At 40.9% G+C, this 26,833-nt stretch overlaps 1 protein-coding gene across 1 annotated transcript in view; it reads right to left on the reverse strand.

Annotated features, from left to right (window-relative positions):
• The window catches only part of CHN2 (chimerin 2), a 163,883-nt gene that overhangs the window by 9,133 nt on the left and 127,917 nt on the right, over nucleotides 1-26,833 (reverse strand). The window contains exons 7-10 of the mRNA XM_074861854.1: nucleotides 16,484-16,561; nucleotides 9,798-9,882; nucleotides 7,218-7,391; nucleotides 5,339-5,416 (exon numbers count right to left, since the gene is read on the reverse strand). Coding sequence (XP_074717955.1) covers nucleotides 5,339-5,416; nucleotides 7,218-7,391; nucleotides 9,798-9,882; nucleotides 16,484-16,561 — 415 coding nt within the window. The remainder of the gene's footprint in view (nucleotides 1-5,338; nucleotides 5,417-7,217; nucleotides 7,392-9,797; nucleotides 9,883-16,483; nucleotides 16,562-26,833) is intronic.

Below are 26,833 nucleotides of genomic sequence, written 5' to 3' on the forward strand. Positions count from 1 at the left end.
TGTATGCACATAATTCTCATTAAGACTAATAGCACTACATGTTCTCATCAAGAGGAGATTATATGCTTAAGTGTTTAAAACAAGCAGCCTTTCTTGATGCAGCTGAACAGTCTGAATATATCCATCAGCATTTAATTTAATACAGCATCAATAAGCCCTAGGAGGATGTTTACACTGCCCCAATCTTTTGTTTAATCCACACGTTCCAGGCACGGTAGCATTAGTCTTGTAAAGCTTTGTGTGGAGAGCTCTATTTAATTGATGGACACTGAGCACTCAAAATGCTCCACTGAAAACAGATACCTCCAAGGAGCCAGCAGCTGCATCAGAACAGATATAGCAAAGCAGAAGGTTGCATCTATTATCCAGGTCACCAGTACACTAAATGGAAGTGTTATTTATTTAGTACTTTTACAAAGCAGCCCAGCAAGCTTCCTTAAAGGGGCACTTCAGCTAGAGGTACTTTCAGCTACAATGTACTTCAAACATACCTCTTATTTACATATTCATTTACTGTAGGAAAAATGCATTCATTCCTGAGTCAAAGATTTTTCTCTTCACTTCAGAGACAAATATACATCCATTGGAAATGCTCTAAATGCTCTGAAGAGTATTTTAAAGTGAGTGTAACAATACAGCTGTTATAATATACCTACACATTTCTGCAGTGTGTATGTAGGGGAAGGCAGATTTTTATTTTCCTTTGGTAGATTTTGGATTCTCTTTTTTTTTTTTTTCTTCTCCTTTCAGTTTCAGCAATTGAAAGCCCTTGGCAGGCTGCACTTATTTCCTATCCTCATCAAATTTCTGGATCTATATTTTTATTTAAACACACTTAAAATTCAAAGCACTTAAGAAAGAAAAGTTGTTTCATTGCTGGTAAAGTCATGGCACATTATTTCACAGAGGATCCTCTGCGATATCATACTGTATGAACTACATCTATTTTATACGGTACCACAATAATTTTTTTCACTCTTCAATACAGCAATTTTCCTCAGATTGTAATTAGCATTTTCAGTGGCCATGTGTTAATACAATCCCTTTATTTTACTTTTAGATTACACATATATAGCTCATTTCAGCTTTAAAAAACCTAATCCTACCCAAACCCCATCATTTCTCTTTCCTTGTTACTTGACTCAACATATCTTATTGCATTATGAGTATCTCAAGACAAAGAAAGTCTTTATTCTGTTCCTTAAAGGTTTCAGCTGACTTTGAATACCATAGAAATAGTTTATTAGAGAATGAAATGGAATAAGTATTACATTCTTAAAGCCTCAGCTATGCCCTCTGCATACTGAAATACTTTTCTACTTAAGTTCCTTTTTCCTTAACACTTTGTTTTTATTGCACAACCTTCAGCATGCTAACATGCTTCTTTGTGTTTTTTCTTGGATTTGGCATTTGACAGGGTTTCAGCTACACTGGCAAAAGACTGAGTATGAGTTAGGATGCTTCTAAGTACTCATGTAATATTTAACAGCATAATATTTTTAGCAAGTGCATTGTACCAGCCAGTCATGCAAACAAGTAGGGGGACAGAATGCACTGGTGACAATGGCAGCTCTGTGGATAAAGCGCACAATGAGTGTTTTCTGGATGCCACCACGCCACAGCTTAACAATGCTGACAGAGAGCAACTGTCATTCTACAGCACCAACATTCACCAGATTAAATAAATCCACATTATTCCCCTCCTTCTCATTACAGAAATCACTAAAATGGAACATTGTCAGTGCCTCAGAGAGCCTAATGCTAATTTACAGTAGGGGTATTTACACTGCTTTGGAAGGGGGTCTTAGTTTAAATGAGACTTCTGCCTGTTTTAAAACCAGCTACCCCAGCTTCATTGGGCCCAAATATTATGTGGGATGCCATTCTCTTCCCGAGATGTTAACTTTCAAACCTGCCTTTGCTTTTCTGTTCTCACTATAATTCTTTGGAAGCAACAAGTGAGTGCCCCTTTGGCAAAGCAGAATTAGTCAGAGGGAGGGCTGGCTTCTCTTCATTGCACCCCTTCAGCTGCACATGAAATCAGCAGGAGAGGTACCCTACGGCCGAGTCAGCCCCTGCGCCTCACCCCTGTATCATACTGTCTTCTGGCTCCTATGGCTTGAGAAAGAGCTTGGGAAACCAGAAAGCTTGATGTCACTATTTGAAGGAGGCATCCTGCGCATTAAAATGGGAGGACTCCTTGCATGTTTATTTTCAAACCCTTTTATTAAAAGCTGTATTTCCAGAGATGCAAAAGCATACTGGCATTCCAGCCAGATGCCTGGGGACTGACTCGGAAATGACAGGCAGGGAGGGACCTCTGTAATGGCAGAGTGCAGTGCTCTGCTACTGCAGGCCCCACACCATCTAACCCTTCTCGTAAACCCCTCAACTTCCATTTTAAAACTAGTTAAGGTTTTTATCCCTGCTCTTATTAGAAGGTTGTTTCAGCGTCTTACTTTCAGATGGTTAAAAAATGGTCTTTAAATTGTCAAACTATATTTATTCCTGGCCAGTGTACACCCTCTAGTACTGTGCCAAGATTATGCATTAGATTAAAGAGTTCTCTTCTTTGGTTCATACCCCTGCTCTCAGCTTCTCCTTTGACAGCTAACTATCCTAAGCTCTTTTAAAACACATTTACCTTCTGCTATGCAGCATGCTTCAGAGATGTCTGAGATAGTTATGTGGCCACAGATAGGGCTGTTTCTGCTGCAACACCTATCTATTAACCAGAAGTGATTAGGAATTTTCCATTTTATATTTGACACAAATTTTCGTGGGTTTTTTTTTTTTACTTTTGCAAAAAAATCTGTTAATTTCATGTAGTGAATGTGGAAACAACAGTTCTGTAAAACTCCCACAAACTTCACTTTCTGAGCAGAAAATGACATTTGAACAAAGACCTTCCAGGCATTGCTGGAGGTGAGACCTGCCACCTGGCTCTCAGCTCCCTTCTCTCCCAGCTCTGTCACCTGGGACAGAGATCTGGGATATTCTACATCCTTGGGATAGTCCATTCCCTGCTGCTCTGGCTTATAGGGCTGAGCAAGGGTAACTGGGCAGCAGAAAAGCGATGTTCCTACCTGTGGGACTGGGATGCAAAAGGGAGGGTGGGGTCCCTGTCTCTGTAAACTTGGATATGACAGGGAAGCAAGCCCTGAGCTGTCAGGTTGGAGATGTCTTGCCAATTCAACCTTCTGCCAGCTGACAACCACCTTCTAGCTGCACAGCCCACAAGTCAGAAAAAAAACCAAACTATTTTGGTTTTCTTTAAATCCCTTCCTGCAAAAAACCCCTAACTGCTCCTGCTTTTCCACCTCAGTTCAGGGAGAAAACATTTTCAAAACTGGAAGGTTTTTAAAGTTCTCAGCTTCTGGTCTCAGCAATACTCTAGTCATGCAATTGTCATAACAAGATTTTGTTCACTGTTCTGCTGCTTTTAGCATTATACATGGCAACAACCTCTCTTTCCTTTCTTAGCCTTTTCCCCTCATGAGATTATTAAAAGAAAATGAAGACACAGCTCTTTATCAATTTATGCCCAATGGTTTTCCCCACAGCCTTTGTATGCAAACCCGGTTCTTGCCTTCTCTGCTTCCATGTTTATCCATGGTTTTTTTCCTTTGGAAATCCAACAATGCTAGTGACCTTACTCTTCCTGTTTCTAGGTGCTGCCTTCTTTGCTGGTAAATCACACTTTCTTCCTTGCTGTGGGTCTAATTGAAGCGTGTATTGCCACCAGATTATGCCATGAGTATATGCAATAATAAAAGATATGCTGCCTGTAAAACTGAACCGTATCCAATGGTTCGAAGCATTTGCAAAGGAACTACAGCTGCAGCAGTATTCAAGTCATGCTCAGACATAAATTTCCATCTGCTTTCTTCAAACTCTTCCCTCTTCAACCTGTGCTTCTCCTTCTGGGTTTCATTCAGGTTGGTACACTTAGAAGAGAATTAACACAGAATAAAAGGGTTTGCCAGGCCAGATCTACCTGCAGGGAGCAGAGTGGGACCTACGGGGACTGTAGCACTGCTTCATGTGGCACATCTGCAACATGTATCTTCCTATGATAGCAGTCATATCACTGTGCATCTCTTTCGCCCAAATCACGGCTGAGCTATGTGTGTATATGCATATGTTCACAACTGCAGCATCCAACACATTTTAAAATATTTATTATTTTTTAAAGGATATTTTGGTGTATCATGAAAACATTCATTTTGGAAATTCCTAGTTGGACTTTCTCTGCCAGTGATGTCTGCATGACAAACTGTCTCCAAACAAAAAAGTATTCAGGCACAGTAAGTGTAAGACATGCCACCCATAGACCTTACTGGCCCTGCTCAGCCTCCCCTGCAGCCTTCACACCTCCTGCCCATGGGCCCTCAGGGCCTTCAGTCCCTGCCTGAGCTGCATCGTAGCTGTCTTCAGCTGCGCCATAGCCATGCCTGTGCCTGGCCATGCACCCTTCTGGTCCCACTGGCTGACTTTCTGACTTGACCTGGGCTTGCGATCACTGGGCTATGTCTGTCCCTATTCCCTAACATAGCAGAGGTAATACCTGAAAAAATTAAGTAGGAAGGAAAACACTGTTTATGGGAAAGGAGAAAAATATTTATGTAACTTCTTAAATGTACTTGAAAATGTTTTCTGTTGATGAAGGCCCTGCTCGGCACCCATTTACATATATACTTAAAATTAGTCCTGTGTACAAAGACTGTGTGCACAACCAGAACCAATGCAATCAGCTACATCAATGCAGGAGGCTTACTAGGATGGTAATTAGGCAGTGTTTTAATTATTAGTTTTTCAATATGCTATACAAAGAAATCTCCTCAATGCTCCTCTCATCTGTTGTACAGATGCAATCATGTGCACAATGGTGTGGTGCTTTCTACAAGGCTACACGCAGAATGACTTCCCAGTTGAAGTTGCTAGTTCTTAAACTCATAAAGAGATTATTGTATTGTAAAGCACTGAGTCTACTAAAGATAGGACTAAGAACTTTCCCCTGGTACTACCTAGGCTCATGCTTGAACTAGGAGCCTAGGCTGTGCTTCTAGGTTGAGCAATCATCCAGTACCCCAAGCATTTAGCCTTCTGCTTACCATCACTTACTGTTTAATTATTCCTTCCAACTATGAAATATGATTTCTTCTTATGAAAAGCACTACAGATTAATTTAAGAACTCAGAAAAGACAGGTTGCTTTCTGTGCTTGTGCTTATATGCCAGTTTCATTACCACAGTACCTATAGAAACCCCAAAAGAACTGAAAAGTCCTAGAACTGAAAGTTTAGGTTAAAGTTGTACAAGATTAAAAAATGGTATACCTCGATCAAAGGCCATTTTCACATCTTCAATATGCTCAGTGAAGCCTGAGACTCTATAGAGGCCCTCGGACTTTAAACCTGAAACAAAAAGTTCTTGGTTAACTTTGCTTCTGTAAACAACAAATATTCAGGCTTAAAAAAAATAAAGCAGGAACAACAGATCTAGTAAGTGTAGCAAACTACACTTACTTAGTAATGTGAAACTCTGGAGCACTTAAGGAAGGATCAAGATAATTTTAAATTGTTTTTTAAAGGATTAAAGAATTTTAGAGTTTATACTTTCTGATTTTGTTAGGTACACAGTTGATTATGTTAGAGGAAAATACTGTAATTTGCTAATGGTGGGGCATGTGATGTTATCATGATTTATTAATTTTATGTGGGAGATTTTCCTGGATTTGGCTACAATTAATAAAGCTTTAGAGGTCTCCTTTCCTTTTACCAGTTGCTTAATGATAAATAGCAATGCAACTAAGAGACTGTCTTTCCCTATGAGCACATTTATTCTCAGTTTTGCTGTCAGCTTTTACTTATACACAGCAGACAGACAGATGTGATGGATACTGTTCTTTTCTACATCAGTACATCCCTTCTGCAGTTCTTTCAGCACAAGAGACCTGCTCACTTGCACAACTCTCCCCGCATTGCTCCACACCAACATGAAATGCAGGGCAGCCCAGCAGAGCAGGCGGAGCTAGCCAAGCATAGTTACACACATATTATTTATTTTAATCCCAGACTCCTTATTGTGACTATGCATAGTGCTAACCTACTTATAAGATCCAATACTCTTTGTTTTCTTAAGAATGAAATCAGTATCCTACATGGTTCTTTGGCAATAAAAGAAAGAAATTTAAAGCTGTTAAGAAAACAGAGAGCGGGCAGCAGATTTTATCTTAATCAATAAATGTACAAGTAAGTGATTAGATCCCAAATGCAGTGTATCTTCCTGCTATATCATCAGAGGAAAGCTCTTATGTCTTAGTCCAAACTATTCTTTCTATTTGTCCCTGCAATGATGATATAATCCTGGTAGAGCTTTACGGAGCAGTGCAGGGGATTTACTTGTAAATCTTTGATTCATTTCAGTAGATGATGAGAGGCTTTGAAATCCCTGTGGTTAGTATCAGGGTGTTGCCATGCAGATTACTGGGATGAATTCAACATTATGAAATTGGTGTGTGAAGCTATAACTAACAGGAAAATTTGTCTTATTGGGCAGCACGACATACACATTTGCTATCCAAAGCAAAATATGTGATCATTACTGTGTTGTGTTGGAGTTGATACAGTATTTCTTCAATCTGGCACGTGTCTGCGTACCAAAAACCTGTCACAAGCTGGAGTTTTGGCTGAGCTGCCTGAGCCACAGTATCCATCAGTCAGTAGCTGAGCATTATGAGAAACCCTGTGCAGTTTGTGACCTACCACAAAACACACAGCCTGTGACCTCACTTGTCTGAGTCACTTCCAGTCACTTGTGTTCTCTTGCTCATAATGCCTGGAAAGGTTATTAATAAGGGATTTAATTTAAACTGATTACTCTGAAATTGGAAGTGTCCCTAGGTATGTTAAAAGAAAATAATGAAAAAAGACACGTGAACATGAACTTAAAGTTCACTTTAAAGTTCACCCCTTTCAGAAGTGTAACGTAATACATGTTTTGACATGTTTTCAGAATGCATTTCAGGAAATTGCATTATGAAATGCCATGATTTAATTTTACTAGCTAATGCAAAGCAATGTATCACCTACATTAAAAAAACCCTTCTCTCATTTTGTCTTCAGTGTGCATGAGCATACTACCATGTCCTAGCTTAGCATGTAATGTAAGTTATCTTCATTTAATTGTGTCCGCTGCTTTCCTAAGCACACAAACCTCTTGCTTCGATCTCTCGAATGCACGAATCCACAACCATCGGCCTCTGGGTATTGTGGGCTTTCACTAGTGTGGTGAGATCACAGCAGTAGACTCGCTTTATCCTCTTGAGGTCTGGTTGGCAGTCATTGGGCACGTATTTGGAGCACTGCTTATGTACGTTCAACCCGCAGTCTGTAAACAAAGTTACCTGTTAATTAATTAATACTAATGCTGATAGGTCTTGTCTAACAATTTATTTCCTTGGGCCACATCAAGCAAGGAGCATAGCTTCCCCATCAGTCACCAAAGCTACAATAAATAAGATGGACATGAGAAAGACGAGCATGGGAATCTGTAAAAAACTTATGGTGGGCAAAGTGAAGTCCAGCAGAGTTGTTAAAGAGCTATAAAAGCTCTGGATGTCCCTCATACCCCTCTGAGATGGAGGTGACCACTGGTGCGGTCTGGGTCAGTTCACTGCCAGACGCGTAGCTCTAGGTGTTGCATTTGAATGCGTGGGACTTAACTTCTGGGTATTTTAGTTTAGCCTTTTATAAAATTAGCACAGTAATGACTGTCTTCTGCTGGCCAGCTTGTGGCTTAGTGCTGCTAATGCTAACAGGTGAAGGACCTAAGATTCACCTGAGCACTCAGACTGGGACAGTGCTTTCAGCTAGCGTACCTCCCTTTCCCTTCCACATTCCTGGAATGTCGCATTTTTGCTCGCTCTGCCACATCAGCAGCCTTTCCATTCCTGTCTTATCACTTCACTGGTGACTAAAGCATCCCCTGTCAGTTTAGGTCAGTTTAGGCATATAAAATGCTGAGAAAGGCATAATGTGAAAAAGGGACTAATTTTACAGATGGTTGTTGGTGTCCTACTCGAGTCAAATCCTACTTGTTGTTGCATGAGTGGGTTTTTATTAACTTAAACATCCGTGCTTGATATCCACAAGTTGAATTTTTCTAATAGATTCAATATTCAGCCAAATTAATTTATAAGCCTCAGTAAAGCAAACACCACCATTGTGAATCACATTATCTCACATAACTCTGATTCCTGTTTTAATGCCTTCCCAGTCATGTCTATCACTGACGGTACCCTTTGGGATAACTTAACATGTCTAATATCATCACTAGCAAGTCACTTACTGTTTTTTTGTGTTGATTTACTGCCTGAGCTATGAAAAATGTAAACATGACTATTATTTGCAGCACATTTCAGTATTATTCTCTATAAAATATTAATCAAGCAAAATCATACAATCACTACAAACACACCTACACATTTAATTGAATTGGGTGGGGTTTTGTCTGTTTCTCCATACAGTTATTACTGAATAATATATTATTGTTTTGCAAAATCTAAACAAATGTGAGCAGCTGCAGTTAGATCCTCCCTGTATTGTTTTCAGTGATGTTCTCCTAGCATGTGAAGTTAAATCCAAATGCATCTGTCTACTTAGAGTTAAATGTTGGTAATTTAATGAGGGAGAGTATTATGTTTCATATGAAATAAATAAGCCTTTTCATAAGTTTAATATTTTATGTATGTGAACAAATACAGTGCTATGCATTAGTAAGGTCAGTTTTTGCACACTTGTGTTTAAGATCAACTAGCCTGAAAAGCAAACTACTATTCATTTTCCTCTTTTTTAATGCCCTTCTCATATTCTTTGTGTCACCATTATTCATCTACAGGCAGACAAGATGTAGCAGTAGCTGAGACTGTGCTTAATAAAACTGTGCACTTGTGAAACATATGTGATCCTTCAAACTGCAGTCTAAAATTTCATCCTCTACTCATGAAAGGCAGATGTCAGGGTCAGATGTGTTTGGTGCCAGTCTGAGATCAGGAATGTCTCGAGGTCAGGGCAGGGAGAGGTAAGACAGAAGCATATTCAGGTGAGACATGGAAGGGATTGAAGGGCCATAGAAAGAAGTTATGAAACTCCATTTGCAATGCACCAAACACTATTTCACTTGCTGAATCCAAAAGCTCATGATGTGATGATTATTCCATTTTTCACAAAAGAACAAACAAATTCAAAATAATTAAAACACCATTAAAATGCTAATACAGCTACAGAGGCACCAGAAAACTAATCTTTCTAGGAAAATGAAGGTCATATTTTTTGCTTTCCCTTGAGGTAGGATACTTCAGACTTGAAGCAGTGCATAGTATTTTTATAGGAAACAGGTGACAGTCTTTTTGCAGACAAGGGCACTTCTCAGCAACTGGTGGCAGAAAGATGAGTTAAGAAGCCTAGTTGCTGAATGGCTCTGCCATTTCCAGGGCTTGTTTCTTAAGACATAAAAACATTCAGGAATAACAGCCATAAAGATCAATGTATACACCAAGGCACACACATGACCAAGGTACTACCGAAAGGATGTCACCCTCAGTGAGCAAGGGCTGGTGGCTTCATTTCTAAACCAGCTAATGGGGAAAATGACAATGCTGTAACTTGTGCAGGAGGATTTCTTGCCTTGTTCTGTAGAATAACCCTTACCCCCACTCCTGCAGGGAGTGCAGGCTGGGGGTGGGAGAGGTGTATGAGCATTTCAAGAGAATGACAGAAAATGTTGCAGGGTTACCTGAACACCTCACTCCCTGAGCAATGAGACCCCACATGAAGTTGGCGCAGTATTCACACCAGTGTGGACCTCGAAATGTATGGACCTGTAATACAAATGGGGAAAAAAAAAGAAATAGGGTCATTGGGAGGCAGATGGTCTGACAGATGGAACAACTGAAATGGATAAACAACAGAAGACTCAGTAGGAGTAAATCTTTAGCACACAGTGCCCACATCTTTCCAAAGTCTAGATGAAATAAACCACGGGGACAGAAATTTGCTTTGATCTTGAAGTTTATCTTTCAGTAGGCTTAACATAACAGAGAACTGGGCTGTGTACCACACCAAAACCAAATCATTTGTGCTAGCTGACATTTCAGCTACAGTGGAGGAGAGGAAACCAGGTTCATTAGACAAAAAAGAAAAAAGTAAAACTAAAAATCCAAGGAACTGTAATCAGTGCTTTTATTTGACTAGTTTAACAAAACAGGAATGTTTCTGAGATTCAAATGCTCTTTATCACTTGAAAGTAGGGGAAATGCAGTGACAGAAAGTCCCTTTGAATGCACCACATTTTGGTTCCCACAGTGATCACAGATCTGGTGCAAGACCCATGTTCTCAGAGCACCACTCAGGTTTGAATGCACTATGACTGTGATGTTACATGTGCATTTCTATGCAACAACACTGAACAAAACTCGAGGTGATTGCTGTAAATTTGTATCAGGGATGAATGATTTGTGGAGCCACTCCAGGCAGTGGTTGGGTAATGATCTGATTTTACACACTGGAATCCGTTAGTGATAAAAGCAAACGACAACCTTCCCCACTCTAGTAAGTAAACTGAACTCACATAGGGAAAAGATGTCGGTAGGCTCTTTTTCAGCAGACTAAACTTCATTTTGCTACAGTCCACACATGAGCAAATAAGGAGGAATAAAATGACCTGCATGCTGACAGAGCCCACAGCTCCCCAGCCAGGTTTTGCATACCACTGCTGCTTCCTCCCCTGCTTTTCCAAAGGCTACAGTGGAAGACCTTTTTATTTAAGATGTATGTTCTGGTAAAGTAAGCATTTAATTTTCATTGAAAAGAAGAGTAAATAGTGAGGTCTATGCCTGTGAATGGACATGGTATGAGCAAGTTCTGACCAGAGACTTAACTGAGCTTAACAAAACATAAATCATGCACGCTCTGGCTGCTAATGCTTCCTTTTCCTTTTCTCTGCTCTTGTTTACCCATTGGGTGGATGGCTGAAAGGCCACTTCCACCCCCTGGGATGGAGAAAGCTGCTCTTTACTTTTCATAGAGTAAAAAAATGGTCACTGACCTTTTCAAATAAACTTGGCTTTGTTTTAAGCCAAGCATTTGGCTTGCTAATAGTTTTGCCTCATTTGTCTGCAGGATCACACGTAAACAAGCCTGTACTCTTCAGTCCATTCCCCAAGAAGATGAAGTATTGTGATTTTAATACAGATCTCTCTTTCTGATTTAGTAATAAAAATGTGAGCCTGACCACAAATGACTCCTGACCAACTACTCACAGTCAATAGTTGTGTGAATACGCTTAAAGCAATAGTAATTCTTCCTCCCTCTTGACAGTAAAAGGTCAAAACTGGAATGTCTGACTGGTCATATTTATTTTTTGAAATGGTGTTTTACCTCTCAGAAAAATGTGTATCTCTGGGAAACAACACTCTGCGATAAAGTTTGAGATAGATAGATTGATAGATATAGACACATACTTCTTTCTCATTTCATCTTATTTTATTTTGCAGGGTGGGTAGCATGAATTTCAGACACGGCTTTTAGTGGGGGTAAATGGCCATACCTAACATCAGCTGGTGACCTGAGTTTCAGGCATATATTCTATGTGACCTTCAGTGGATACAAAACTACAGATACAACTAATTATGCCTGCATCTTTACCATTTTTAGACTGATAACCACATAATTAGTAGGTCTGCACCTGCATTTAATTGTGGGTAAAAATAATCTGCTGTGGGAAGACAGCTAAGTATGTCTTCTGCTTTGCAGTGATTTACAAAAGCTAACCTTGTGAGAAGTGGCTGTAAAAGCTCATTCAGGATTTTTAAAACTGCACCATTTCACATTTAAAGTCTATCACAGTTGCTAGGATATGTGGGGCCTACTTGCCCACTTTACATAAAGCTTAATTCACCTGAGCTCGCTGTGGCATATTTAGAAAATGGTAGAAGATTATTTCTTGGTATCTCCTGTCGTTAATGGGAAACAATCATCAACACTGACTGAGGGCTTCATCTGTGAAGTGCTGACTGTGCACCCGTCCCTTGTTCCCTTCAGCTTGGTGGTCCTCAAAGGTTTACCTCTCTTTATTCATTCACTTATATTTTTTCATGGATCTGCATTTTAGCTCAAATGGCAAGTTCCCAACTGAAATGCTGAGAAAAGCGAGTCTTGGTGGTTTCTGGTCAAGCTGAAACAGGGAAATACTCACTATCTCTAACTGAAAAAGGAAGATCTTCAAAAGTTTCTAGCTAAAGATGGAAAAAAATCTCTTAAGATGCAGTTTTCAACTAAGTCTCTTATGGCTTGCCATTAATTTTAAAGAAATAATGAAAGAAGTTTGTTCTTTTGAACACAACACTCAAATGCAGCCTGAAGCTTGCACGCAACACTTTTGAATGGTAAATGGGAATTCTGCCTGCAAGATTGGCCTGTTACAAGGAGAAGTAACAGCAGGTCTTAGTTTTCTGAGATGGGCTTTTAGGTTTGCCCCATCCTTTGTAACCACATCATTACAAATGGCCTGGGCTTAGGTTTTTGGAAACATGATCAAGATCTATTTATTATTGGTCTCTACCCCATCCTGCAGTCTCAGGAGACCTCTCTGTGTACAAACAGCATAGGCTTGGGCTGCTTGGGCTACAGCTGACACATAATTCCAAATTTAAGAAGAATTTACAGGGAAGCATTTCTTCATATAAGCCAAAACCATGACTATACACTGTACTTTTCCTGTTCAGTCTTTCATCTTCTTTCCACAATGTTTAACTCCTAACTTCTTCACTTTATTTCCTTTCCAGCTCTTTCAATGAAAAGTAATTTCTTAGATTCATCCTCTCTTCTCTGCTGGACAATCTCACCCGATACTAGACTGTATGTCTCTTCTTATCGCCCTCCTGCGCTCTCACCTTTGCCCTTCAGCCCTCTGGTGCCCTGGCTTCCAAATGGCAGAATTTCCCCTCCAGGTGCTATGATCTCATGCAGCTTTAGTCTGTGTCTGAGCTGTGTTCACAGAGGGAGAAACTAAGACCAAAGTTAAGGAGTGCCAATACAGTGGCAAACCAAAATAATCCCTTAAGCAATATTGCAGAAACAAACTAAAAATTGCCTTGAATTGAAACGCATGGTTTTTATTGGCATTATATGGTGCTGTTTCTGAGGCAATTTTATTGCTTATCTGACTGGGTTTGAAGACTTTGCATCCAAAGAAAATAAGAGATTTTTCAGACTTTCACCTGAATACATGCACATTTGTACTCTACTGTGGACTCCTGCTGAACCTGAGCTCCTTGCAAGAATGAAAAGCTGACTCTGCTGTTATTTTTGTTTAAATACATACACATAATCTTCATGATGTCTGTAAAAAATGCCTCCCCCAAACCGTTTGTCTCCCAGAAGCAGTGTTTGTCTGCAGTGATTAACACAAGGGGAAATTTATCCCAGAGCCTCCTTTCTCCCAGCAGATCTTCTGACTTGTCAGTAATCAGCTGCCTCCTCTCCACTCACCCGCCTGCAAATGGAATTTGCCCATCCTATAGTGGCAAACAGGCACAATATTGTGGTAAATGCACATTATTCAACTGTATTTGCTCACTTGAAGCAGCACAGAGGCCCTCTCATGAATTCCCAGCCTAGAACAAAACATGTGGAGCATCCCTAAACTCCACACTACCACCCTCGGGCACGAGGTGACCTCACCACCAGCTGGGACCCCGCTGAAGTTGGCAGGTAAAGCACATCTCAAAGAGCCTGGTGGATCCTAACTGTAACAAGATGCAAGAGGACTTTGTGATCCAGTTAGGCTGACGCCCACATAGTTAAAGAAATACCTCTGTGTTTTTCTAAACAGGGCTTCAGAGATTTATTCTCTTTCCTGAATTACGGTATGTCTACACTGGCTTATGCAAAGTTGTCCCGCCAGACAGACGCCAGCTCCAAATCTAAATCCATGTGACTGTGTTGTGTGCTCAGGACGAACTCAGCTTAACAAATCAGTCTGGATCCTAAATCTTTTTTTGCTCATTTGCCTTGAGTACCTTGAAATTTGGAAGAGAGGCTGAAGGAGAAAGCACGGATGGTCAGAATGGTGTAACCTGGCACCCTCACTCTCCAAACGCCAGCGTTTCTTTTTAATTTTTATATTAGCTTGGAAAGGATGGAGGGAGATCCACCCTTGCTCTGAATTTGTGCCTCTCTTCTAGTAGATAAGATCTTTGGTATAAGATCTACAAAAATCTCATCAGCTTCGCTAAAAATGTGCCCTTCATTTTTAAGATTCTTCATGGCTAAAGGACAAGAGCTGAAGAATGTCTGCTTGTTCATGAAGAATTGCCTATGACAAGATTGTGAGGGACACTGTGACACATAACATTTGTCCCTACGAACTGCGATGAATGATACAATACACATCAGTATTCACCTAAAAATGGGGAAGACAACTCTTTGAGTATCTGCAAAATAGCGTTCTCCTTCAGATAAATCCCATATCATCATAGCCTAAGTGCTGTCAAAAGCCATTAAGAATTTTCCCCAAGACCCGTAAAGCCATTCTTTCTCTTTTAAAGAATTTCTTAAGCCTTTTATGTAATAAATATGGAATATATTAAAGATATTAGGCTTCAATTTAGCCATCTTTTAAATCTAAATATTCTACTCTAAGCATTGCATCCACATTTTTTGTTCAACAACTAGACATGTTCTAATATATTCCTCTGGAAAGCTACCTGTATTTGCATAGTGAACATATTTGGACATTAAGTAAATATAACACTTTTGACTGGTTTCTCTGGACAATTTTTGAAAAAATATTTCTTCCCTAAGTTTTTTATTGCCTTTACTAGGATTAAACAATAATTTTCTGCTGTCAAGCCTTTGAATACATATATATTTTAATCATGTGATTTTCCAGTTAAACTATGACTCTTTTGAAATAGAATGGAACAGAGACTGTACAACAGTTAGATTGTGCAAACGCAAAGCTAACTGGGCACATGTCCAATTATAAATCAAAGCCAAAACAAGGGGAATTTTGAAGAGGAAAGAATGCATGGGTCAAAGTGGAAAAAAGTCTCAGTCATGAGAAAATATTTTCTGGTTAAATTAAAATAGTTTTGATATTAAAATGATAATGAGTGCAAAACCCAGAAAGAATGAAGAAAGCTGGTTTAATCAAGCAAGAAAACACAGAGTATTTCCCCTATTTTCTTCAGTGCTGATCAGTGAGATACATATTGACTTTTCTGTAGACTGGGTCGAGGAGGGGGAATGAGAAAAGGGATGCTATTATATGCTTTGCTCACTAATATTAAATTATTGATTTGCGAACTACAGCAGAAGCACTGCAGAGGGGAGCAATGTCTGCACAGCAGAATACGTAGAAAAGTAAGAAGTGAAGGTTTTTTGCTAAACCAGGAAATGAGTGAAATCATTTTGATCAGTGCTTCTCCTTTTTTGACAGGCCTGAGATGACTATCAGAAAATTCTTTCTGCTAATGAGTTGAACTATTCTGACAGTGACCCAGATCAGCATCCTCAAGGAGCATTAAGTAAACTGAGGTTTCAAAGCTGAGATGCATTCCTTTCTTGTCTTGTTACTGCCTCTTATTCTCTCTGTATCCATCCCGATAAGCATCAAACCGCAATTTGACAGCATTAGATACAGTAACAGCACAGTCCTTTTGGCAAAACATTTTAGTACAAGCTGCCTGGAAGGTCCGTTTCCAAAGCTGAGTCACTTCCCTGCTGCAGCATGCCAGACACAGCACTTGGGGAAAAAAACCCCAAGAATCTGATTTTGTGTGTATAAGACAGCAAAAAGATGATCCATTTAAACATCCTTGTGTTTGTCCAGCTATTTGGTTTAGTTTGTCAAGCAAATACAAGCTCAGATCCTATAGCTCAGTGGGACTCTGAGAGCATTTCCTTAGCATATGGTGGTGGAACAAAAGCTAGGAGACAATAACCACCACTGTGCTCTGCTTTATTGTTAGGAAGCACCCGAGCTCCCTCAAGTTCTTCTGAAAATAGAAAAGGTCCGAAATGCTTGCTGGTAAAATGCTACTGGCTTCTGATAAAAGCTACATTTTTGTAAAGGGGCCTTTTTTCTCATTTTAAAAGGGATACACTTTAAGATAAAGACAATCAATATGAAGTACTTTGTTTCTGAACAAAAAAGAAAAATGAATCTGGGCAAAAAGAGCTAAAATGTCAGTCAAGTAGCGCAGTAAGTAGCAAAACCGTTATTTGGATTAAGTGCCTATGTAAAAGCATATTAAGAATGCAGTCAAGGGAACTTAAAGTAGAAAGAAAAATGCTTTTTTCAACACTTTTCTCAGAGCTAATATAGATGGGTGCGTGAAAAACCCATCACAGCAAAAAATAAAATGTGAGGCATCTCACAGAACTTTTTAGCCAAAAATAATAGGAAGTTGTGCTTACCTTAAAATTGTGTGCTTTTTCATAGTTGAAGTGGTTGTCGTTTTGAGTTAAGGCTGCTCTTCTGACCAAGGACGTGATCTGTGAATAGGCAAAGAGTTTCAGAGGTTGCCATAAAAGTGCCCCCTTGACTCCCACCTTCACCCCCAGGGCCACGGCCAGGAGCTCTTGGCGCTTCCTTCCTCGCTTCGACTTGTGAACAACAGCACAGTTTTTCTCATTTTCCAGCCACAGATCCTCTGAGAACATAGCGCTGGGATCCCAAATCTTTTCCCTGTCTTCCTCGGCGCCTGGGAGCCTGACTGTAGTCAGTACGGTACAGTTTGTCCAACTGCTTCTGATGTTAGACAGCAGATTTGCAGCAGCTGCAGCCCATTCTGTTGAGACCTCTGGCATGTGACTTGAATGGGCCGTCTTGTGGGACGGAAGGAGCTTCTGCATCTGAATAAGTAACGGCCTGTGCCGTGTGATTTCTTAAGGCAGATGTGTGCCTCAAACAATAGCCTGAATTCACACACTGAGCAACCTTTTGCCCTGACCCTCCTCCAGCGGTGGTCTCCAGCTAGGTGCTGCCGAAATACTGGCCGGGGGGGGACAACGTTACAGCTTCATGCCCAAAGACATTTCCAGGGACAGATCGTTTCAACTCCACAGCGTGTTAAAAATGAACAAACAAACAAAAAGCCCCAGGAAAGCCCACACAACTGATTCTGATGCTGCATCTAATTACACTCAGAGACTTATCAGCCAGCAGTCTGCATGCCAGCAGATTAAGCCCTTAAAACCATGATGATTGTTTAATCTTACAGGGCTAAAAATCTCTCTTTTTTTTTTTTTTTTCCATATCCTGTACAAGGGGAAAAATCCAGCAGCACTCCAAGCATTAATAGCACTTTTATGCCATGTTTTAAACTAGAGCATTTTGTCAGTGTGCACTTGGTAGCACGGAGCTGGCTCACTGTCAGGGGAAGTTAAAAGCCCAGCTGGGACGATGCAGGCTCGGAAGCCCCCAAGCCCTGTGCAGCTCAAGTGAAGGCAGCAGGGGACCTTCACATGGATGTAGGAAGCCCATGCACACAGCCCTGCTTGCAGAACAGGGTCTGTGAGGTAGCAAAAGCAGCAGTCCTTTGCTCTGGTTACATGCATCTATAGATTTGGTGGGGGGAAACTGATTTCTAGTTAAAGCCCAGGGACAGGAGGGATCTGGACCCTGACCAGTCTGTGCTACAGCTTGCTCCTCTGGTGAGTATGCCTATTCTCCACTCACAAGAGGAGGACAGGAGTTACCTGCTCGACACAGCACTGTGAGATCTAATTCTCTAAGGTGTGTCTTAATGCTTGAGGTGCTGCGACAGAGCAAATAGGGGGGTTAACAGCACTACTGGGGAAACTGTCTCTTTGAATTAGAGACACTAAAGACCACATCAGCCTTTTACAGTCTGCCCCACTTCAACTTACCCAGAAAATATGTGAAATTAAATTATTTAATTAACTTACGTTAACTTGTGAAGTTGAACTTGCCTCTACTTTTTCAGTCTGCTTTTACCTCATGCTGAAAAGTCAGAAGGTTCATCTAATTTACTTACTAAAACCTCCACCATATAGACTGCATGCTCTTAGTAAAAGCTATGCTTTTCTGATTTGAAAGCCCGGGGGGACAGATGGTTGGCTGTCACTAACATCAGGCTGGCAATTTCAGATAGTGCCCTACTTAGGGTTTTCAAGAAGTTGTGCAACCTGCAATATCAGCTTCTCAGTTATAAAATGATGCACTTACTTCTATGTATAGCATACCTAATTCCTTTCTTTTCCAGGTAACTCACAGCAGCTCTTTTTACATGCTCCCATACTCCAAAGCTTCTGCTCCCCAGTAGGGAGGATTTCCACACAACCCCATTGCTCCCCGAGCAGTTGCTGCTCGCCCAGCTTTTCCCCAGTGCTCAGCACTGTTATCTGACCACCGGTGACAACCGTCTGTGATGCATGTATGAACACTGCTCTGCCTGGAGGAAATCCCTGCTGCTCTTCCATATGTTCTCCCACTAGTGAGTCCTGATTTCTGCCAGCTCAGGACCTTTATCTGCTATAGCTCCCTGGGTCTCTCTCAATGTATTTCAAGAGATGAAGAGCACCGGTTTTAGGGACATCACTGACCCCATTGTCGGAAATGGCTTCAGTTTGGGCCATCACGAAGGAAACTCTGGAGCAGCTTGAAGTTCTTATCACACTCCAGTTTCTTTCCTCAGTACCATTTTAAATGTATTTACATTTATCTGGAACAAAACCCTCAAACTAGCTCTGAGTTAAGACAGCTCTGAAGCTACAGCATCTATATCTCCATATATACATAAGCTACTTTCTCTCTGACTTTCAGATCTGACTTAACAGATTCGAAGTCAGAGAGAGGTCAGGTTCCTAATAATGTTCTAATATTTGTATTTATGTCACTAGACTGATAAAAATGCCATTATATAACCAATATTTTTTTACATAACATGGCAGATTTGATACTCAAGCTACAGGCTTATGATGATACACCTTGGAATTTCTATTTATTAAACTGTTTTCGGAATATCAGAGTGTCATCCTGGAATCAGACATACAATACTATATTTAATGGAAACTGTTGAGTGTTCACACAGTCAAACCAGTTCATATGACTAAGGCAGATCAGTATTTACTGTTTATCATATACGAAATTTTATTTATCCCCTAGGTTGCTTTTTCTGCCTTGCTTGGGCCCTGTTTAGACAGTTGTTTAATGGGAACCCTTGCAAACACAGGATGTGTACAGAAGGCCAACAGTGAGTGCATCCTCTTAAGAAGCTTAACCATACAAAGCCCTATCAGGTTTGGTGTCTAAAATGGTACTGTAAAACTGAGATGAGCTGGACCACATATATAACCCCCTCCCTCTCTAAATATAATGAAAACAGAAGCAACAACAAATTCCCAGCAGCAATCAGTTCCAACTTACTGATACCGTAGGCCAACCCCAGTGCTCTCTTTTATCCATTTTATTTTTCTTAATAAAAAATTTACTGTACATGGTGTCAACTCATTCAAAGAGCATCTCTTGATCAAGTTTGCAAGATAGACTGCAGTGGGAGAATGCCAGCAGCTAAAAATATTATTGCTGGTTGTCACCAAACATCTAAGCTAGTGAAAGCTGAAAGGCAAATATGGGTTGTCTGCGTTTTCAGACCAAAGGATTTCTGCGTAACATACGATTTTAGTTTACTAGTCTCTTTGTAAAACACATGTACTCTATAGCAAATTGAGCATTTACAGCAAAATAAATGTCACTGAACCAGAATAATAAAATTAAAAAAGGGAGGGGAAGAGGGTAGACTCAGCTATTGCACCATTTCCAGCATGCCTTCTCAGAGTGAGCTGAACCACACCATTGTCTCTCCCCTCAAACACTGGAGTCTTGTTTGCTAACAAAGGCCTCAGGGGTAGGAGAGAACAAACTGTAGTATGAAAAGCTTTTGGTTTTGTACATGTGGTATGATTTCTGCTGTAGTCATGTAGGAAGCACTGAGGACTTGCTGGAAGCAAGAGGTGGGGGAACTTTGCATGCTGCCTGGCTCCTCTGTGCCAGCTCAAGCATGGTGGGAAGAGATGCTGCAGGAGCAATGGCTCCTCTCCCAAGCTGCCACCGTGCCCACCCGTGGCTGGCAGGGAAGGGGAGTGGCAGGTCCTTGGCTCACCGCTCTGCCTGCTGAAGGGCACAGCTACAGTGGGCAGAGGAGCCGCACGGGCATGTCTCCTTGGGCAACACCACAAGCGAAAGGGAGATTTCTCCGTGATGAGGAATTGTGACAAATCCATGACTGATCTCTAACTAAATACACTTAACACCACACACAGACACAGTCATAGGTCAAAGAGAGGCCTGTTTCCTCGCAGACACGGCACACTCAGTTATCTGCCAGACAGATTATGTTTGCTCAACTGCAGACACGCCATGGAGATGACACACAGTGCAGGAATGTCACAGATATTGGGTTTTTCCTGGTTTTCTCCCACGGAGCTCTTCCCACGATGTGCTCAGGAGACAACACCAGAGAAGGTGGCAAGGCATGCAGTGGTCTAAGTGTGCTTTTAGCAAAGCACAGGGCACAGAGGGGAAACAATGGCAAAGGCTCGTCAGCCAAAGGCCTTTGCCATACCACAATGCTGCCAGCCCGTACCTCCCACTGCCACGGCACTGGGAGCTGCCATTAAAAGGCTTCTGTGCTGCTGAAACAGTTAGAGGAAACAAGCTCCAAGCAGAAAACGTACTGAACACGAAGCAGAGCACAATGCCTGCCAACCCAATCTTGCAAACCTCTTTCCTAAGAAACCCTCCCTCTGGTGGGAAGGCTCCTGATGTCTGTTAGGTAAACAGAGACTGCAGAGGTGAGCAGGGCTGGGAAGTTCCACAACACAAAGCTTGGGGTTAGAAAAGGAGTCAAGACTGCACAGAAACTGTGCTGCTGCTGCTCTCTGGTTTCTTTTTTGGGGGGGGGAACACAATCTACTTGCTCCCAGGGAATCAAAAATAGACAAAAAATAGTTAGTGTTAATTGGCTGCCACCCTCCTCTGTTCAACAGAGCTCCATCTGCGATTGCTGAGACTTTCCCCCAAACACAGTTCCATCTCGACTCCTCAAGGGTGCTGTCTTGCTCACTGAAAACCCAACAGTGTCTTGTTGCCAGCACAAAACTTCCTTTCAGGTGAGCTGGAGCTCAGTAAACTGGACACTGTCATAAAAAAAAAAAAAAAGTACTGCTGTTTTTTTTAAAGAATTAAGATATATCTATAATTTTGCTTTTTACTCCTCAGAGTTTCAACTTTCTTTTTTTTAATAACCACCAGTCCCTCTGCAAATCATGAGTCTCAGGAGCTGTCAATAATATGTGTGGTTATGGCAGCAGATTATCTATGCTGGGCTCCTACACTGGGGAGCCTGGGTGCACTTCCATCACCACCAATCACACCTAGCTTTTGAGAAGAACCCACTTCAGAGCAAAAGGAACTGCTCATTTAGGAGGACTCCTGTAGTACAATTTTAATCTTTACACCTCTCCTAACTTAATGTGAGTAACTGTTTATTAGTATCGCAGTGACCAGTTGTCATTTATATGCACTTCTTTCTGACGGGGTATAAAGTCCCCTCCCCCATAGACAAAAGACATAATTTACCTACAGCAAATGGAAATAGAATCTCCCTTAAACTTCAGATCCCCTTTCTAAATCCTCCTCAAACAGATTTTTCTGCATGCATCATGATTATTTTTCTCAAAATAATGTAGTGAACCAAACAATACAACAGCCAAAGGTGAAATGCTGTAGGAAGGCACTAGAGAGACTATTATTAAAAATAATAGTTGCTGTAAGCCTCTTATAGAGTATTAATATAATAAAGTATTGTCTATTTTAGGACAAAAACTGGAGGTTACATTAAGTGGTATGCAATTACATAGTCATCTTCAATTAAAAAATAATGGGTTGACTAAAACCTTTTATTTTGTCAAGCAATTGTATCACTTAATGCATTGTGTATTTTACATCTGCCATTGCATTTGTCTGAAATAGTATTTTGATTTCTTATTTTTGTAAACCGTAATAAATTTGCATTGTGTTACAATTACATTGTCAGTATGAAGGAAGAAATAGTCCAGGAATAAGGCAAGGATCTAGGTATAAGATGAACTAATTCAGTAATTCCCTCAAATAACCTTGTAGAGATTAACATGGTCACAGCAGATCCAGCCTATTTATTGCCTCAACTTCCTTTCCTCCCACTCTCTCTTTTATCCTTCCCAATCCATCTCCATACTTGTCAAGGTTATTAATGACGTTTTCCTGGCCAAGTTCATGATCCTCTCCTCTGTGCTTAATATTCATGACCCAAACAGTAGCAGAGGGTTGAAAGAGCGGGGGCGTGAGGGCTAAGTGGGGCAGATGAGAGCAGAGTTGGACACCGCTGCCATTGCTGCCACCACAGAGGAAGAAAAGCACCAGGTCCCCTGCGGTGGGGCTGGCAGGAGCCACTTCATCTGCAAATAGGGCTTTCTCAGGAGAACTGTATTGAATTTATTTCTGAATTACTTCTTGTTCTCTTTGTGGATACAACACACGTGATGATTGACTGAATTTGACTGTCTGCAATGTATGTGAATGAATACTGCTATAACACCTATAAATTAAAGTGTATCTATGATAACATCTGGTCTGTAGGCAAACAAAAATTCAAAACACAGTATTTATCCTGATATTTGTAAAAAATTTGCAGTGATCCCATTATTCTGTCAATGATGTTTTTGCTGACAAAAAAACTAACAGTATTTTTCTAACAAACAGACATTTAAGGATAGGATGGATGGATGGATGGATGGATGGATGGATGGATGGATGGATGGATGGAAGGTATCTAATCTAAACCAGTAATCTGGTCTCTCTTTATAACCAAAGGAGAAAACCAGAAAACTCCAGACAGTGATTCATCCTCTTCTATGACAGATCAAGTTTAAAATGGGTGAGCTTGAATTGCCTTTTTGCAGCTCATTTATGGATCATATAAGGAAATTAGATGACCAAGGCAGAAAAAGATAGCTTACTTTAAGATATGAAAAACTGGGTAAATTAATCTCTCTCTGAACTATTTTTTATTTCTATTTTTCTATTATCTATTCAATTTTAGAATAAATTAAAGAAGGAATAATTTATTTTACCAGCCTCAACCATACCTAAAAGTAATTATAGAATAATAACTGTACTGTGTTTTGGTTATCAGCACCTCCCATACTTTAGACCTGGCTAAGACTCATGCTCTGGAAACATGGAATACCCAGTTTACCATATCATTTGTTACACAGCTGCACATACCTTTATAGGTTTATTTGGCCTCATTGGATGAACTTTTTCAATACGTATAACTATAGAGGAATCAGTCTGTAATTAATACAAATTTCTGATACTGACTATGTAGGTAGCCAGTATTTTGACATTTCACCCAGAGAGGAAATAGCCTAGCAACATAATGAACTTAATATGATATACAATGGCCTCTCTAAATTAAGAGGGAAGTGACTCATGCTCTCTGCAAGATATGGGACTATTAGTCAAGAGACAGAGATTTAAAAAAATATCCTAAACATTATAGTTTTTATCCAGACCCCCGGTGAATGCTGGCTCAGCACCATGTAAGCTATACAGGTATATGACCTGTTCATCTTTTTACATTTTTGCTATGAAGCTCTTGCTTTGTGAAGAAACAGCACTTTGCTTAGGAAAGCCAGCTTGCTATTGATTAAAGCTGTCACTGCCCTGCAAGGAGACTGCAGAGCTTGAACTAGAGCCAAACCTCCTGAGCTACCACAATGAAGTGGAGAAGTTAACACACTTACTGCCTGGTCTGGGGAGAGAGAGGAAGGCAAGAACATCCCCTCTCAGAAAGGTGATGCCTGTGAGCACGGTGCAGTGTCCTTGAAAGGATGGGAAAGGGGCTAGAGGCACCACAAGCGCAGCAGTCCTGCCCTTCGGGCCCTTTCAGGTTCCTCGCGTGGGGTTGTCATTAACCATAACTGCTTGTGCGCTGAAGGAGCTGGTTGGGTGTCATGCTCAATCACAGGGTTAAATTGAGGACCATATTTTGTGAGACTGCATTAAGTCTGTTTAATGTCAGGCCATCAAATGAATGAGCTTGATAATAAATCCCAGGGCTATACAGCTACTGTGTTGTATAGCTGGTGGTTGTAAGGCCTGGATGTTTGACCGTGTGCCTCATCACACCTCCATAGGACAGTACACAAACACCTACCTCCACACAGGCAGGTGTTATTTCAAAGCAATACAGTAACAGGCTATCTGCTCCATACACAGTAAAACTTTACACAACAAAAATAAATACAGTACAAAAAATAAAATACAGAAAGTCTTCTGTTTCTCACTTTCAGTTCTGATACTATACGCTGGTGGGAGTAAGCTTCTCTCGGAGTGAGACCAGCTCAGCCTTCCAGCATATGCTCTAGGCTGAATCTTATGGACCACAGTCAGAGCTTCTGTTCATATAGAGAAGCAAAAATCCACCCCTTCCGGGATTATTTCAAAACATGGAAGAAAACAGGCTTCAGAAAAGTTTCCCAGAAACCACACAGTCAGACAGCAATGGCATTTATGTTTGGAGCCACTAACCGCTCAGCAGAGCCAGCTGATCTCTGGAGGGTCTGTAAAGGATGCCGAGAGAGCTGCCAGAATGTAAAGTATGCTGTGGCAGTCTTGGGAACCAACAGCAGCACCCTAAGTTTTACCCAAGCTCAAGACAGCTTAAAACAAGAGACTTTAATGTGGGTTAAAGAAGACATTTATGTAAGTGAAAGAGCACAAATAATTTGCAAATCAGTGAGTCATGAACTGGTCACCATCTTGTCTAAAAACTGGCAATCTATAAAATTGTTCCTAGACAGTAACAGTTCAGGAGTGGATTCTCAATGGTGCGATGCTCTGTTTGTTTAGTACTCACAGGGAGATGGAGATGATAAGCAATTTACAGGGAGGACAGTGCCAATATCAGCATGAAGCAGCAAAAGGATTTTTCTCTAGTTTTGGCAGTTTCTGGGTGGTGTGAAGGAACTCTACAGCTTCAGTCTCAAACTTACAAACAGCATGACCAAGTTACACTGCTGCTCAGCAGTCATGACGCCTTCAGGTAAGCTACACAGTGCAAAGACCTAGAAATGTAATCATGTGTTTTCCATCGTTAGTAATATTTTTGTCCACTTTTACTGCAGTATCTTGTGACTTCTTCCTGCAAAAACGCATGAACTGGGTAGGCAATACAAGATGAAAGGAATTATTCGTGACATTTAGGGCATAAAGGAGGCAGTTAGCAAATAGGAACACAACATGTTTTCAGGTTGGAAGAATACTTTTAGCAAGGCTGAGCCATTGCACTTTACCTAAAAAAAAAAAGAAACGTTAGTTTTATAAAAATGCTGTGCTTTATGACTGGGAACTTCTATTTCAGAGTTCTTTATGAAATGCATAGCAAAAAAGAAAAAAAAGAGGGCAATAGGGAACCATTCTCCATGTGCATAAGTGGAACTGTGTCATGGAGGGGATCTCTGGTTTTGGTGCTGGGCCAGCCACGGCTGTCTTATGACTTGTCTGAGCTCAGCTGTGTAGCCACAAATGCCTCTGTGTCCCAGGACATGGTTCCCTGAGGTGGGAGCATACGGTGCTTACAGCTTACCTGTTTGTGAAATACTCGCTTCTGTCCCATCAAACTTCAAGGAATGTCACCCTGTGCGTGAGAGACAGGGTCAAATCCTGGACTGTCATCCCACAAGAAGTGGTAAGGCTGTATGATCCCTGGTATATCACTAACGGCTCCAAAATGTGTGTTTGTTTAGAAACTGAGCAGGAATCCATGCAGACAAAAGTGATGTGAGGTTAAAGAAAAGATAGGAGGCTCTGTACTCAGCTGTGATCACTTATGTCCATGCCCATGGCAGGGGAGTTGGAACTCAATGATCTTTAAGGTCCTTTCCAACCCAAACCATTCTATGATTTCATTCATTATATGCATGAACTTTACCCCATATATTACATTCCCCCTTGGTATATAATAAAGGTTCCTATTGCTTAAACCTGTATCAGCTTCTGTTCTCCTTACAGACCCAGCACAGAAAGAGAATAGTTCGGCCAGGACTAGCACCACTTGTTGAAAAGTAGAAAGCCACCTGCAGGAGCGGGCAATTTCATCCTTTGAGTACGTACTCTCCTCCAGCTCCTTATAGTTCACCCCGCAGAAAAAGCAGCTCAAAGCATAACCAACTTCTTCTCCTGGATGAGGCTTCTGTGCAGCATTCGACCCTCGCTCAGCTTCCTTTTTCTGACAAAGAAGCCAGGGAACTACTGTATGCTGCAGCCTGCACATGAAAAGCATGGTTCACTGAGCTTTTATAAGGGTGTGTTACAGGATACACAAACCACTTGAGATCAAACACTTTGAACTTGTATAAAGTACCAGAATGTATCCAAGTTGTTTTATTTTCCCTTCGAAAGAATTGTTTTGTGTTGTGTTTGCTTTGCCCACTGCTTGAAGCTGGTTTTGTTACTCCATTACTTGGTGGGTGAGTAGAGGTTCAGCTATCCTTGAAAACACATATGCATTCCCATGTCCATTAGAGAAAAACTCACACAAAGACTGACCCTACTTCTCTGGTAGTGAATGAACACATAAAGCCTGTATAATCCCAGTTTTATTGTTCTATACAGGTGTCATTTGACCCTGATATCCTTATAACTCACTGCGACCTGCAGCCCGCTGCCCTCTGGTATGAAGCAGCAGCTTTTGTTCC

Source organism: Strix uralensis, chromosome 1 (genome assembly GCF_047716275.1).
Source record: "Strix uralensis isolate ZFMK-TIS-50842 chromosome 1, bStrUra1, whole genome shotgun sequence".
NCBI classification, from domain to species: domain Eukaryota; kingdom Metazoa; phylum Chordata; class Aves; order Strigiformes; family Strigidae; genus Strix; species Strix uralensis.